The sequence below is a fragment of the Sebastes fasciatus genome, chromosome 1, assembly GCF_043250625.1.
Source record: "Sebastes fasciatus isolate fSebFas1 chromosome 1, fSebFas1.pri, whole genome shotgun sequence".
NCBI classification, from domain to species: domain Eukaryota; kingdom Metazoa; phylum Chordata; class Actinopteri; order Perciformes; family Sebastidae; genus Sebastes; species Sebastes fasciatus.
Window position 1 is genome coordinate 26,296,096 of NC_133795.1, and position 17,061 is coordinate 26,313,156.

A 17,061-nucleotide genomic window follows, 5' to 3' on the forward strand; every position below is an offset into this window, starting at 1 on the left:
CAATGTGATATTTCAGTTTTTCCTTTTTCACAAATTTGCAAACATTTCTAAAATCCTGTTTTCACTTTGTCATTATGAAGTATTAAGTTCAGATTGATGATGGAAAATCAATGAATTTAAACAAGTTTAGCGTAAGGCTGCAACATGATAAAACATGGAAAATGTGAAGGGGTCTGAATATTTTCTGAATGCGATGTAGATCACCCACTGGGGCATATTGGCAGTACTTTTACCTTTGATACTTTAAGTACATTTTGCTGATACAGTAACACTTTTACTTTTTACATAGGGTAAGAAATATATGGCGGTGGAATGCAACTTATTTACTCAAGTAATGTACAATTTGAGGTACTTGAGTATTTCTATTTCATCCTATATTATCTGGGGGAAGTACACTTTGCTAATAATACTTTCATTCTTTTAATGACCGACTGATTGCTACTTTGACTTCAGGATCTGAATATTTATTCCATCACTGCTTTAGCACTGAAACACGGTCGAATTCTACTTGGTATTTTTTTTATCTCACAGAGTCTCATATGTGCCTCAGAGTTTTCTGATGACATCTTTTATTTTAGCGTATGCAGATGAACAGAAATTACAGCACTATGCTAAAGAAAAAGAAAGAAGAGAAAGCCCTCTAAAAAGTTTCCCTCAACATTGCAGATCAATGTTTCCAGACAGAAAAGAAAGAATCATTTGAGCGTTTCTTTTTTTTAAATATGATTTACCATCCTTCAGTGTATCACAGGAGTTTCACAGTGGATGCCGCAGTCGTAGCTTTTACACATTTTTACAGTACACTTGTTAACAGTCCCGTTCTGTTTCAAATTCACATCATCTTCAGTCAAGACAAAGAGGGCCTGTCGGTGTAAACTGAGCTGCAGGAGCAGGAGTCAGATTCTGTGGAGGTCGAGCTCTCGTTCACTTTGTTAAACATGATGGTTGAGAGTCTTTGGAGTGGCAGGGTGGTAGATTTTGGTAAGGCAATATTTATTTCTCCCCTGTGAATCCAGTGCTTACGAGGAGCAACACTTAAAAATAAAAAAAAGCAGAAGCAACAAACACTTTACAAGAGGCATTTCCCTCCTGGATCTTTTAAAAACAAACTTCTCTCTTGCAGCAGAAAAGGCAATTGTCTCATCAATATTTCAGAGACGGATCCTCTTTCTGCTTTTTTTTGTGCAGCGCTCGTCGCGGCCTCCTCTATCTGCGTCAGTAAGACTACACCCGCCTTCCTCATCGACAAAGGTGTAGTTTTCACCAACACCTGTGGTTACCAGGAGCAACGAACCAATCAACGTGTACTGTGCTGCCACATGCACTCCTAATCTTTGCTTGTAGAAAGTTTGATTTTCTGATTAAAATAAAATATTTAACTATGAAGACAGTCTGTATTTTGGTACACAGTAAAATAGACCAATCAGGATTGATGACGCAATTCAAATCAATGTCGTTATCATCAACATCCTGATAAGGGTTTTAATTCAATCAATAATTTGGTGGAAACAAATTGAGGCCATGCACTGGATCAGATCAGATCAGATCAGATCAGATCAGAGCGCTAAACAGTGTGTGGGAGCGTCAGCATGCACACAATCACAGAGATAAGAGCTGGAAGCTGATAATGCCGAGTCACCGACATTCACTCGTAGTAAACAATTAACTGCAGAACTTTAAAAGAAATAAAACCTTGGTTGTGAAATGAAGCTATTTTCCAGGCTGGTTTTGTTCATGGCGCCTGCGTTATTAACACAGTCTGTACGTAAACAGGAGGAGACACTATGATGAAATATAATAGTTCTAAACAGGCACCTTGTCAGTGACGGGTGGGACAGCGGAGGTTAATGTAAACAATTCTTGCACTGTTTGGTAGAATACACATTTCCATTTCAAAGAGAAGCTCTGCTGAGTGACTGTGTTTATTTTACCGATGGTGAGCTCTCTTTTATCTCGCTTCAAAATGCTCATTCAGTGACATGCTATGGAGTGCAGCAGGAAAACGGCTAAATGCATTAAAGGAATAGTTTGACATGTGCTTATTCTGTTTTTTATTTTTTCCAAAGAATTAGACGAGAAGATTGATACCACTCTCGTGTCTGTGCACGTACATATGAAGCCAGAGCCAGCAGCCGGAGAGCTTAGCTTAGCATAAAGACACGTAGCGGGAGAAAGGAAGCTAACCCGGCTCTGTCAATAATTAGTCACTAAATAACATTGTGAATCTAGTTTTCTTAATCGGTAAAAAAAAAAAAATTGTGGTTTTATGTGAGGTTTTCCTGAAGGTTTGGGAATTGTACGAGTGAGGAGATGTGACTTTAACTTTCCATAACTGTCAAGAGTTTGTGTAATAGAACGTGTGTCAATTTGATCATAAATGTAGTTATAGAGATATTATGGTTAGTTGTTGTGTCTTTCTAGCCAAACAGCTACTGTGGTGCTAACATAGCTGTTAGGTGGCTCACGCTAACAAGCCGTGGTCGTGGCCGTGCTCGACTCGTGATTGGCTCGGGCGGTTGTGTGGGCGGGACCTCAACACCGCGGCTCCAGATTCGGGCTCCAAATGATGTCAAAATCTCGAGATGGCAGCTCCCATATCCGGGATATTTTGGCTTCACTTTTATACAGCGAGAGGAAGAGGAGATGCATTGTCCATCTTTATATACAGTCTTTAGATTAAACAAAGAATATAGCCCATTACATGTTCATTAGTGAGCTTTAGAGGTGCTGGTAGGCAGGTTAACTGTTTCCAGTCTTTATGCTAAGCTAAGCTAACCTGGTCCTTGGCTGTAGCTTCATTTTTACCGTACAAACACTGAGTGGTATCAATCTTCTCATCTAACTCTCAGGAAGAAAGCAATCAGCGAATTTCCTAAAATGTCAAACTATTCCTTTAATGCTGAACATGTAAATATTTCTCAGAGAAAAGAAAACACTGTATCCAATGAGAAAAAAAACTGTACAAGCATCCAGACTGTAAAAAAAGATTAAAATATATACATGAAATGCACAATGCATAGCTCATTCTCGCTATCCAGGCACAACTGACGAGACCATGTCAATACTGTGATGAGAGAACATACTGTATGGTGTGTTAGCGTCACATCTGAAATCAAACACAGCTACACACAGAAGAGACTAAAAATGTTTTTGCTTCAGTTGCAGTATTTGGATGATGATGATGTCATCCTGAACAGGTCTTGTTTCAGTAAAGTCTTCTCTGTGATGAGTGCTGAGATGAAGACAGCTCACTGTGCCCGACGGGAAGAGGAAGCTTCGCTTTCGAGTCTCTGGCAATGTGCAGTTATGACTGGACGGTTCAGTCTGGGTTTGCCCTCCGACCACACAAGCGTCCTCAGCTGGAGCGGCTACATCGGCTCCACGTAATTGGCTGGGTAAAGACCCAGCTGGCCGTTGTCTAGGCGACCTTTACACCAGCCCTGTTCGTCCTCGTCCTCCAGCTTCATCAGCTCGTCCCCTTTAGTAATGAAAGAAGACAGAAATGTACAGCAGGAGATTATGTGCAATGATTCTAGTTAATGTAATACATCAATGTTAACATGGATCCTGTATCTGTCGACATTAAAGGAATACCCATGTAGGCCTAGGGAGAAAGCAGCTGTTTACCGTGGTGACAACAAATGACCAGTTTCATGGCAAAAACAAGATATCCGAACCAGTTCCTCATCATTAGTCAGTTTGTAAACTTGGTGCGTCAGTATGGATAAAATCTTCTACAATAGTTCATCTAATTCAATATTCTGTGTGGAGTTTTGTGTTCTCCCTATGCCGGTGTATGTTTTTTGTAGAGAAATGAATAAATATGTAATAAAAAAATATGCTTAATCGCTTTATTGTCAAGAGTTAAATGAGAAGATCGATCCCACTCTCATATCTATCCGTTAAATATAAGACTAAAGCCAGCAGCTGATTAGCTTAGCTTAGCATAAAGACTGGAAACGGGGAAACGCTAGCCTGGCTCTGACTAAACCAGTGGGTAAGTGCCTTAAACTTGTATTCTTTCTAATAGCCAGCAGGGGGCGACTCCTCTGGTTGCAAAAAATTGTCTGATTGTATAGAAGTCTATGAGAAAATGACCCTACTTGTCACTTGATTTATTACCTCAGTAAACATTGTAAACATGAGTTTATGGTCTCAATCGCTAGTTTCAAGTCTTCTTCAATACAGCATGATGTTCATTTAGTAAATTATGGTCCCATTTAGAGTCAAATAGACCATACAGCAGGGTATGCTTTAGGGCGTGGTCAATTTGTGATTGACAGGTGGCTACCACGGCGTTGTCCGGTCTGGGAGTTATCCGTGTTTCCATCTTACAACTTTAACTCTTTCACAGTGTTTTAAGTTCATGAAAGTTAATTGTGACATTTCTGTTACCTAAAAAAAATTATTTCGGTTGTACTTAGCTTCAACCTCAAGTGTCACAAGATGGCGACGGCCAAAAACCAAGATGGCCAAAATGCCGAACCTGAGGCTTCAAAGTGGCGGTTCACAAACCAATAGGTGACATCACAGTGACTACATCCACTTCTTATGTACAGTCTATGGTCTAAAGGTCACAGAATAATTGCCGTAAAGCAGTATATTTGATAGGAATTTGCTTTGGTGAGCTCACGTAAGACAAAACTCTGTGGTACCAAACTGATTACAGATATGCAAAAGATTGTTCAGTGGAGTATTCCTTTGACAGTGTGAACTGACAGTGCAGCAGCAGGAAATATACTTGACAAACTTGCATTCGTGAGTGAAATGGTTGCTAGCTTGAGTCGTAACTGTGCTGGTAGGGATTCACGCTCACCTGCTCTGAAGCTGAGCTCGTCCTGCTCTTGGCCTTCGTAGTCGTACAGCGCTCTCACTCTCACACCTTTGCCCACTTCCTCTTCGAAGGGGTTCGTCCCCCCGTTGGTGTCGTTGCCTGAGTTCGGCGCCGTCTGGTCCTCGTCCGACCACTCTGTGGAGGCCGTGAACGCCTGGTTCTTCTCGTAGCTGCTGACACTGAACGTTACACATTTCAGCAGAACATTAACGTTGAGTCCTATCGGTAAAATGTCATTATGTTCTAATGCTACCTCTGCTGCGGCTATTATTGCCACTGGGTATGTATTATGTTGTTTTAGTGTTTATAGATTGTATTTTTTTCTTTATTTTATTGACTTGTGAAGCATTTCTATCACTGCTCAAACTACTAACGCTACTATATCTACTATTACTATTAATACGACTACAGTATTTCTACAACTTGCAGTTGTATTTGCATAATGGGTTAAAACTAAATTACATACAAAATTATATGAATACAAACAAAGATTAGACATACAACGCAGATTTAGAAGATGATCTGTATAAGGGAATCTGTTAAATATAATTAAGAATATTAAATTCCTTACCTTCCTCGGTCTCCAGCTTGAGCGTGGTCTACTACTGTTGTGACGTTAGTCAGCATGACTCCATCGCTGCTTTTCTTTGTCTTTTCTTTCTTCGAGATGTTATGGGTAAGGTCTGGGTTGTATTCCTGCAAAACATGAGACAAACATGTTCAGCTTTACCTGCACAGGAACTACTGTTCAATTCCAGGTCAGTCACTCAGTATGTCACATTTGAGTGATACTTATTTTGAGTGATACTAATAAATATGATGCTCATCAATGCTGCACACTGCCTCAATAAGATAAGAAGATAGATAAGAACTTTATTTATTCCACATCGGGGAAATTCATTTGTCAATATTCTATAACCAACTTTTACTTAACTAGGGCTGTCAACTAACACTCATACGACTTTGTCAACTAATCAATTAGTTGAGTTTCTCCACAAAGAATCACACAAAAGCACCACTTTAAAACGTGTGTTTAGGAGAGAGGTGCTCATAAGTTTCTTAAAATAAATTATTCAGCATGAAAAAAGCATAAAAACAACTCATTAACTAGTTAACCAAAACGACCGGTTAGTTGACTCAGAGGGGGCATCCTTATTAACTTTGATTATTATTTCTCTGTAATCTTTGTCTTTATTGCTACTGTTAAACTAGGCTAGATAGAAAATGTAATATTAAAGGAATAGTTCAACATTTTGGGAAATATTCTTATTTGCTCTCCTGCCGAGAGTTAGATGAGAATTAGTTCAGCACATAACATAACATAACATATACTTTGTTTTTTGTATTGATTAAACACACAATATATATAATATGTTAATTAGTTAGCATTGATTGATTTTGTTACCATGGACACAGCCAGGCTAGCTGTTTCCAAGGCCTATTGAAGGAGGCTGGGTCACACGTCTTCAACGCGTCATATCGTCAGGGGGTATAAGACATGCGCAGTAAAATCTGGTCTGCTCTCGCCGAAATTGAGCCAATCTTCTCATCTAACTCTCAGAAAGAATAAATGTATTTCCCAAAACGTCAAACTATTCCTTTAATGATTGGACAGTATATATTTTGCAGAATTCTGCAGGTTTCCAGTCATGATTTAATGTCTTACAACTATAGCTTGTTTCTGTACCTCAAACTGTGGCCAGTTCATATGCATGCCGGGGCCGTGGGTGTTGCTGAACCACTTCAGATCATCCTGCGGGCTGGACGTTGTGATGGTGCGTTCAAGTTCTCTGTACACTGTGGTGTAGCTGTGAAAAGACAGCAGGGAGTTAGCGTACAGGCGAATGATTATCCGATAACTGTGTCTCGTCATATTAACCATTTCGTAAACGTCTCGAACCTTTGGTCTTCTGTGAGGTTGAGGTGGCGTTTGACGTCCAACAGCACCTCCCTGAGGAAGCTCAGCCTCTTCTCTTCAAACTGCTGGCACTGATCGAACACCACCTCCATGTTTTCCATGTACTGTGGAGTGCACTTACTCAGCTCATCCAGAGCCTTCTCATACTTCTCCTTGGCCTTGGTGGTAACACACACACAAGAAACAAATACTTAACAGCCTGAAATACATTTATTTCCTACGATATCTCACTGATGCAGCAATGTTTTTATGACACATCTAGTCCATATATTGCTGTTTTTCAGTAATGTGGTAAAATGTGAATCCTATTAACCTTGACAGGGCAATAAATGTGTATTCAAACACAACAAGGAATCAGTTCAAGAGTGTGAAGGTCAAGGCAGTCACAGGAGACCAGAGTCCACTTCAGCACAGAACAGCTAATGTTGGAGTAGTGAGGGAGGCACAAACATGTAGAGGGGGAGGTGTGGTATTATTCAGTCACACATTAATAATGCTACACTGACTACAGCTATGATGCCTTTACGACACCCAGAGAATACAGCTCTACATCTTAAAATAGTCTGTGAGCCGATTTGCTTGCGGCTTGATCCCGGAAAACAATGTTTGCATAATGAGCTGCAGCACTCGGTCGATGCTCTCACCTTCTGCGAGTCCTGTTTGCATTTGTCCAGTTTCTCTGTGAGTTTCTTCTGCTGGTCGGCGGTCACAGAGGCCTCTCCCTTACTGTTGGCCTCTCTGGTGGACGCCAGCTTCTCCTCTTTACAGGCCATGTGGTAGGACTTCTTGGCTGCCTCGAGCTAAAAGAACAAGATGACAACAAATGCAAACTTTTTTTTGCAATGATCATATTTGCCTGACCAACAGTCCAAAACATAATTATTATTTTTTTTTGGTTATTCAGTTTACTATCACAGGAGACAGCAAATCTTGTGGCTCCAGGGACAAATTCGTCTCCATCTGGGCTCCGGTTTTGACATATTTATGTAAACTTAAAACTATGATTGATATCCCTTAGCAGTTTCTCCCAACTTAGGATATTTAACATGCTTTTCTTTCTTATACTTGTATCTATGTCTGTTCTTTACCAATTACTTTTATTTCTATATTTATCACTATTGTTTTTTTTCAGTTTGTATCTAAAATATGTGAGCGTACTCCATGTTTAGGCGGGTGGACATTTTGTTTGTTGTATATTTTCTTTTAAAAAGAAGGAAATATTAGTCTAGGTACATGTTCACTGTATTTTGTGCGTGTCAACATTTCCAGTTAAAACATTTCAGACAAAGAGAAACAGCTAAAACTAGGGAATGTTTGGCATTTTTTATTTAAAAAATATTTTAATGATTGACCAATAAACAAAATAGTTGTCAGTTAGTTGTTAGATAATGATTATTTTTCTGATGATCAACAAATCGTTTCACCTGTTAAATAAAGCTGACAGGATATCATATTCGAAAACAATTAATGGTTAATTCTTTTGTAGAATTGTAGAAAAATGACGCTGACATCAAAAGTGACATAAAGGGTCTGTTTACCCGTATTGGCATCTAGACATGCAGATAGTTTTGCTGTTATTTGTGAAATATCTGATGCCACCGGAGTTCAAATTGAGGTGAAAATACTTCTATTTACGCTCATGTCACTGAAAAATGATTTTTTTTAAAAACTCCACAGCAGCAGAAACACCCAGGAACACTGTTGAAATTTTCAAATATAATTTTTTTAAAGCCGTCACCATTTATGGCAGTCTCAACGAAACATCTGCAACTAAAACAAACTTAGAACAATTTGAACTGACTCTTTAAAATGAGTTCAATGTCTTTGGACAGTTTGAAAACATGTCCTCTTGGATACACATGAATGGATGAGTAAATAACAAAGCCACACTCGCTCACCTCTTTTAGCTTTTTGGCCCAGGGTTTCTGGGCCTTCTTGAAGCCTTCGTCTGCCTCTTTGGTTTCCTTGAATCCTCCCATCATCTGTTTGTGGTACAAGTCTTTCTGCCAGTTCTTCACCTTCTCAAAGTCCTCGTTGATCATGTTGTTTTTCACTTCCTGGTGAAGCTCGCTCACCTTCTCCGCCTCCGTCATCACCCCCATCCAAGCTCGCTCTACTGTGCCGTACTGAGGCCCTGGTGGAGGAAGGAAGGGCCAGTAAGTGAAGCATTGTATCAAAACAAAAAACAACAACACAGATATGTGAATTTGCACAATGCGAGTGTGAATCACCGGTTACCTTTTTCCACCAGCTGTCTCCATCTCTTGGACCACTCGGTCAGTTGCTGTGAGTAGGCTTTCTCGATTTTGGCACGCTCCTGGATGCAGTTCATCAGGTCATTGCAGAGCCGGTGACCATCGTCGATCCGCTTCACTGTACGTTTGTAGTTCCCAACCTTACAGAAAAACAAAGCTTCAAGTTACTTTCAGCCAGGAGGCCATTAGCTTAGCATAAAGCTAAAAAACATAAAGACTAGCCTGGTTTTGACAAAAAATCTAAAAAGAAATGCTGGTAGGTGGGTTTTTTGAAGATGCCCGGCTAGCTGTTTCCCCTGACTTCCAGTCTCTGCGATAAGCTAAGCTAACCAGCTGCTGGCTGTAGCGTCATATTTAACCACAGACTATATATAAGAAGTGGACATAGTCACAGTGACATCACCCATTGGTTTGTGGACTACTGTAATGAAGCCTTGAGTCTGGCATTTTGGACGTCGCCATGTTGGTTTTCTGGCAACCAGAAGTGACACGAGAAGGTGGAGCTAAGTACAACCGAACACTGAATAAGACATTTTTATGAGACAAAAAGGTTATAATTAATTTCCATGAACTGAAAACACACTGTGAAAGGGTTAAAGTTCTAAGACGAAAACAGGGACAACTCCCAGACTGGACAACGCCGTGGTAGCGGCCTGTCAATCACAAGTAAGCCACGCCCTAAAGCATCCCCTGCTTTATGGTCTATTTGACTCTAAATGGGACCATAATTTACTAAATGAACATCATGCTGTATTGAAGAAGACTTGAAACTAACGATTGAGACCATAAACTCATGTTTACAATGTTTACTGAGGTAATAAATCAAGTGAGAAGTAGGGTCATTTTCTAATAGACTTCTATACAATCAGACTTCTTTGTGCAACCAGAGGAGTCGCCCCCTGCTGGCTATTAGAGAGAATGCAAGTTTAAGGCACTTCAGCATTGGCTTCACTTCTCAGACCCAGAGGTACAGTAGCCCACTGTATTTAAAGGACAGATTTGAGAGTCGTATCAATCTTCTCATCTAACTTTTGTCAAGAAAGCAAATAAGCCTGTTTCCCAAAATGTTGAACTATTCCTTGTCACTGCTGTGTATGTGATTTCTTCACTTCCTGGTTGGAGAAGAGCACATTCTCTGAGTTTCCTTTAGGTAAACAAAGATAATCTGTAAAGTTTTGATTAGAGTGGATTGAAATATTTTTGGCACTTATGCTCATTTTTAAAATCCTTCTGCTGCAATTGAGGAAGTGATGTAGAGATGTTCTGATCTCCTCATAAATTATCCTGATTTGTGATTGTGATGGCTGAAGATGGCATGATGTGTGTTGTGCTACTGAGAAAACTGCTGTGTACCTTATCGCTGTTATAGAGATCACTGTGTGTCAGGTGTCGCCTTTAAAAGGCACTCAGGCTGCAGGTGATGCATTGAATAGACAGGAGGGAGCAGCAGGGAAGAGAAAGCTGGTGTGAGCGGACCTACGCAATGAAAGCAGGGGGTGCCTTAATGTCCTAATTTACTACTCTCCCTGGACGCTGGAGCAGTTAGCTGTTAGCTTTGCCCAGAGAGCGGGTAGAGAGAGGCTAAAATCCCACATTACTGCATTCATTTCACATTTCACACCTTTGTGAAAGAGAAAAAAGGACTGCAACTTTACTGGATGTGTAATAGGTGTTTACCGAATACCTCGCCCTGAAAATGACACTCAACAAATCTCAAACGTGGACTAAATGAAAGCAGCCGGAGGGACAAATGATTATATTCCACACCAGCCCTCTGCTCCAGCCGAGTCAGCGATCAGCAGGCAGCACTGCAGCAGCTCCACTATAGAGCGATGAGTGGCTGTGATGTAGTGACTGTGTGCTGGAAACAGACACCTTTACTGCTCCAGCACCGTCGTTTCAGTCTCAAATACTCGCCGAGTCCATCCATACTGTCGATGAAAACATGCAGCAACATGACACTCAATATTATATGTAGTTTTAGATGTGTTTCCTGGTTTGACCACCGTGAACGAGCTCTCATCTATAATGAATGGACTTCTGGGAACTTGTTGCTCAAATTACTTGGCACTGTTCGTGCCCAGGAAAGGTTGTTGTTGATGTAATGGCAGAGGAGAAACCCAGTACAACATACTGTCATCTAGAGCTAAAACAATAAATTAATTATTCAGTCAGCAAAATAATAATCTGCCACAAAGTCATTTTACAAACAAACGTGACAAACATCGGTCCCAGCTTCTCAGTTGTGACGATTTGCTGCTTTTCTGTGTCTTACGTGACAGTAATCTGGATATTATGGGCTCAGTATTATATATTCAGAGGCTTTGGAAATCGTCAAATGAATCCATAATAATTATTTTTACTTGCAGCCCTATCATCCATCTATTAACTTGCCATCAGAACTAAGACACTATTTGCAATTGTCGTTTGTTTAGATATATTAACGTGTCAGAAAATATTTGGTCCCATGTAAGACAATACCAGAAGTTTTATAGCAATTACAGTAAAACCATAATAAATCAATTTAATACAATTTTCAGTCCGATGATTTGGATTACTGTGATTTGGTTAGCTCCGACTATCTGCTACTACAAGTAACTTGACACAGATAGCAGATGGCTTCAATTTGCGACATTTATTCCTGTCTTTAAACAGGGAGGGGTCAAGATGGAGAGCACAGAGTACAATGGAAAACCTTAATATATCAATTTTGTTCTGTTTCCAGTCAAATGATTTGGATTCATGTGGCATTTAGTTGATGCAAGCCTGTCTGCTATTCTTTTTCTTAAACAGGAGACAGATGTTGAAGGAGTCAGTATGGAGGTCACAGAGTACACAAGAACACCTGTACAGTGTAGCTGTCATTGCAGTGGTTGGAGACAGATACAGTCGTAACACGCCTTAAGATCAAGACCCTAATGTATGTTGAAGCCACTACAACAGCTTCAACCTCAAAGGCTCAGGCCTCGTTTATAAAAGCTTATCAAATTCTATTCATAAAGACTGCCTTTATGGATGAGAAAGTTGGAATTCAACATGTGAAATAAACCATAAAAAAAACTCATCTGTTCCACAAACAGGCTCAATAACAAAGGCAACCAGTGGGCAACCTCCGGGTCTGAGAAGTGAAGCCAATGCTGAAGTGCCTTAAACTTGCATTCTTTCTAATAGCCAGCAGGGGGCGACTCCTCTGGTTGCTAAAAGAAGTCTGATTGTATAGAAGTCTATGAGAAAATGAGCCTACTTCTCACTTGATTTATTACCTCAGTAAACATTGTAAACATGAGTTTATGGTCTCAATCGCTAGTTTCAAGTCTTCTTCAATACAGCATGATGTTCATTTAGTCAATTATGGTCCCATTTAGAGTCAGCAGGGGATACTTTAGGGCGTGATTACCTTATGATTGACAGGTTGCTACCACAGCGTTGTCCGGTCTGGGTGTAGTTCGCATTTTCGTCTTAAAACTTTAATCCTTTCACAGTGTGTTTTAGGTTCATGAAAGTTAATTATAAAATATTTGGTCGCCTAAAAAATTACTTATCCAGCGTTCGGTTGTACTTAGCTCAACCCTCACGTGTCACTTCTGGTTGCACAAAACCAACATGGTGACAGCCCAAATGCTGAACTTGAAGCCTCAAAACGTCAGTCAGTAAACCAATGGGTGACATCACGATCACTACGTCCACTTCTTATATACAGTCTATGCAGAGTAGCTAGCACCCAAAAATGTGAAAATTACTTAATTGAAAAATGGAGTAGGTGACAATGAGATTTCGATAAAGAAAATGAGGTTCAGCCACAACTAATTTTGGGAATTTCAGCATGACGGCGTGAAGGCAGGTGGTGATAAATGCTGCAAACTGTGTCATCTCTAATAAGAGCTCTATCAGAGATGAAACAATTACAGTTCACAAAAGAGACATCAGTGTCACCTCAATGTCATTAATAGATGAGAAAATAGTTGGCAGTTATTGGTGAGAAGTCCCAGATGGTTACACTGAGAGAGGTTGAACCAAAGTAGTCAATAATTTGATTGATAATTGTTGCACTTATTTTAACAGTTGCATAACAGAAGATTTAGCTGGCTCGGTCAACTCAATTACAGATAATGGCACTAAAATGTAACCGTTTGTCATGATGCTGAGTGATTAAAATCAACAGACAGAATCAACAGATCTGTGCTGGCTCAGAGATCGATCACTACTGATAAATTATTTGTCGATTGGAGCGTTTATGTGTGAATCTGTGCCTACACGCGGTTGATAAACGAGGCGTCAGTTCTTCCCTCTCACCTCCCAGACGCAGCTGGTTCAGTGAGAGTTCATCACTAAAGCGGTGTCAGATCCCAGTTGGGTTTAATCTGTCAAAGACTGTATACCCTGCTGTCTCACCTCCCAGAAACTGTCTGTGGTCTCCTCCTGGCTGGCGGACTCGTCGTAGGCTCCAGACATGGTCTCTCCAGATTTGGCAGGATGGCTTCAGGCGGTGACGGTCTGCAGCAGAGTAACGCTCCTCATGCACTGTGAGAGAAGACGAGCACAGAGGAGGGTAAACACAGAGACTGTGACAACAGTCGCATAAACACTGGAATTATAAATATGGTTATTAGCTGCAAACAATGTTGCTGCACACAGTGTCTCTGGCTATATTCACCACAATAATCGTCTTGTAGGATCAAACTGAATCACATGCAGTTATGACGCTTATGTATTTCTTTAGTTTCAGACCACCAGATTAAATGCTTATTCCTGCAGCTCATGTGATCACAACATCATAGTCTTAGAACTTTAACCCTTTCACAGTGTGTTTTTTTTGTTCATGCTCTTGTAATGCCCACAAATGTTGTGTCATGGATTTCAAAATGCTTAAGTAACGAGAAAAAGGCAGCACACATGAAAGGTTTATGCAAGAGATTCGAATTTAAACACATTAAGATGTTTTTTTAAAGAACAATAGATAATGTGACTCTGTGGCTGACAAATAAATGGCATATTCACTGCCCAGTTTATACGCGTATTGGAAAACAATTCATTAAATATAGTCTAAGACTGAAACTAATGATTGTTTTCATTATCTGCTGATTATTTTTCAATTAATTGTCTAAAAGTTGTGAAAAGTTGTGAAAAATGCCAGTCACAATTCCCTAAAACCCAAGATGACGTTCATGATACTCAGTTTGCAATGATATGAAACACAGGAAAGCAGAAAATTCTCTCAATTGACAAGCTGGAACCAATGAATGTCTGGCATTTTTATTTATTCATCATTTAATAATTTTCTTATGAATGACAAATCGACTAATCCATAAACAGTCAGCTTTAGCTGCATTTTTTAAATTGTTGATAAAAAGAAATGTCCCTCATAATATTCGAGAGCCCAAGGTAACATCTTCAAATTACTTTTTTTAGTATGACCAACAGTCTAAAACACAATGATATTCAATAAAAAATTATATAAGATGGAAAAATTATTATTGAATTAAGTATTTTTGCTTTTCTGCTCTGTCAATCAAACAGTTACATCAGCTTTAATAACTTACACATACTGTAGATAACACAGCTGAATAAGCTTATACAAATTTGTACAAAGTCCAAACCAAACGTGGCGAGGTCAGTGAGATTCGGTCAGGGGAAATCAAAAGTTCACCAAACGAACATTTTACTTTCCACAATACTTTCCACACACTGATATCAGGTACGAACAAAGCCATCCCTCACCCTCATAACCTGTTTCTCTCTACGAGGGAGAGGAAGGGAGATGACTTTGTCAATAAATGTAATGACAGTCCGGTAATTATCAGTGGCGTCGTCTCACCCTGCTTCTGTCAGAACACTGTCGCCTAATTGTACAAGCAATATTCCCTCATTCTGGTCAACTAACATTATCCCAAGGCCACGCTGGAACTGCTGCAGAAATTAATAGCTGTGACATGACTGCTAATGATGACACATACCGAAATTAGGGCACAAAATGAGAGGAGGAAGAGAGAAAATCAAACTGATCCATCTATCAATCTATCCATAGATGGACTGTTTGCAGAGTTCTTGTTGGAAAAGTTAATCAAACGACTACAAAGACACACCAAACAACCGCAGAGATGCAAAATGATCATGAAGAGAAGCAAAGTGACCACAAAGAGAAGCAAAACAACTACAAAGAGGTGAAACATGACTACAGAGAATGCAAAATGAGACGCAAAACCACTACAACAACTACAAAGAGACGCAAAATCGCTAAGAGACTAAAACAACCAGAGAAGCAATACGACCACAAAGAGAAGCAACATCCACAGCGGCTACAAAGAGACACAAAACAACCACAGAGAAATGCAAAACGACCACTAGGAGACACAAGCTTTAGTCTGTATCCAGAGGCCCATTGTCTCAAAATCTGTCCATATATCTATCTATCTGCACACGGACTGATTATTACAAGAAAACCACCAAATAACACAGAATAAGTAGGAAGTGATCCATGTCTCATGATGTAAAACTGACTGCAGACCGTCAGCGTAATAAGTGAGTGAAGTAAATGAGAAAACAATATCCTGGTGCTCCTGCAGCCTCATCAGTAGCGCGCTCATCTCCACGTGTTCAGGTTCAATTCACAGCCCACACTGCAATTAAAAAAGGGACTACACTGTTAAGCTGCCACACGTTCACACAGCGTAATGACATTATGATAGATTAAGAGTAAGAAGTAAGAGGTGATTAGTCGCTGCCAATGAGTTTTGTTAAAGTTCATAAAACCTAATCGAACCGCTGTTCTTGTAATGATATCTTTTGTCGTCTCCTATCCCTGACCCTAACCCTTTGACCGACCGTAACTGTTTAGGTCCATTCAACAAAATAAACAGACAAACAGTCAAATAAGCAGTCAAGTTGCAGGTAACATCCATGTCGGATGTAAGGTAACAGTGACCTTTGACCACCAAATTCTAATAAGTTCATCCTTTTTTCTTTTTTTTTTTATGTTTTTGGCGTTTTTCAAGCCTTTATTTATAGGACAGTCGATAGTCTAGAAACGGGGAGAGAGAGAGAGGGGCTGACGTGCGGAAAGGGCCACAGATTGGATTCAAACCCGGGACTGCCGCGGTTAGGACACAGCCCTCATGGGCACCCGCTCTACCAACTGAGCTATCGGGGCGCCCAATAAGTTCATCCTTGAGTACAAGCGGAAATTTGTGCAAAATTTGCAGAAATTCTCTCCAGGGGTCCTGAGATATCGCGTTCAGGAGAATGGACCGGACGTATGGACGGACGGACAACCCAAAACAATTAAGCCTCTGAACACGGTTGTCACCGGCACGACGGCATACAAAATAAGTAATTCAATTTTAGGTAAAAAAAGGGGTAATTTGTGTTGTTTTACAACAATAATAGTTTGATTCTGCATATTTGTTAAGTACCGTCATTCGAGATGGGCTTACAGTAAAGGACCATACCAGGGTTTTAGCCCCAATTCCAAACTAATGCATATTGTGAATCAGTGAAGTTATGCTCAGTTATAGAGATTTGGGAAAATGTGGAGCTTCCCAAATAAACTTAAATTTTACAGGTATCATTTTAAACACTTGCCTATACTAGTCTGACCAGAAGAAAACAACATAAAGTCGCCCACTGGATTAGTATTTGTCGCTATACTGTCTGAACAGGGATCTTCTTTGGGAGAAACCAGACGACTTGCCCAAACAATATGTTGCTTTGCTGGACTACTGGTTTCCCTGATCTCTACAACAGGAAGTGATGAAAGATAGCATGACCTTTAGTCAGAATGGACACAATTATGCAAATACGACCCAGGTTGAGAAATACCGGAATTTAAATCTTGGACATTAGAACTTCCCACCTGCACATGAGCTCCCCGGACTTGTTTAATCAGTCCTTACTACCCCACTATGATATGAAAACAAAAGCCCAGACATGTTCTTTACTTTTGAGATTTGCACAAACATAAATCACGGAAGTGATACAACACTGAGATAAAGAAAAGATGCATTACAGTACATAAGAAGTATGGATGGGTAAGGTGAGGCAGGAGCTACAAACAAAAA

General features: G+C 40.0%; 1 protein-coding gene across 5 annotated transcripts in view; it reads right to left on the reverse strand.

Moving 5' to 3' along the window:
* Positions 1-557: 557 nt before the first annotated feature.
* The window catches only part of pacsin1b (protein kinase C and casein kinase substrate in neurons 1b), a 35,510-nt gene continuing 19,006 nt past the window's right edge, over positions 558-17,061 (reverse strand). For 2 of the 5 annotated variants that reach the window (XM_074640146.1, XM_074640136.1), the window contains exons 2-10: positions 13,400-13,528; positions 8,991-9,147; positions 8,651-8,886; positions 7,397-7,552; positions 6,735-6,910; positions 6,522-6,642; positions 5,406-5,530; positions 4,817-5,013; positions 558-3,478 (exon numbers count right to left, since the gene is read on the reverse strand). In XM_074640146.1, the coding sequence (XP_074496247.1) occupies positions 3,369-3,478; positions 4,817-5,013; positions 5,406-5,530; positions 6,522-6,642; positions 6,735-6,910; positions 7,397-7,552; positions 8,651-8,886; positions 8,991-9,147; positions 13,400-13,459 (1,338 nt within the window). In that variant the 5' untranslated portion in view covers positions 13,460-13,528 and the 3' untranslated portion in view covers positions 558-3,368. The remainder of the gene's footprint in view (positions 3,479-4,816; positions 5,014-5,405; positions 5,531-6,521; positions 6,643-6,734; positions 6,911-7,396; positions 7,553-8,650; positions 8,887-8,990; positions 9,148-13,399; positions 13,529-17,061) is intronic. The other 3 variants (XM_074640120.1, XM_074640126.1, XM_074640110.1) reach the window with 2 other exon arrangements.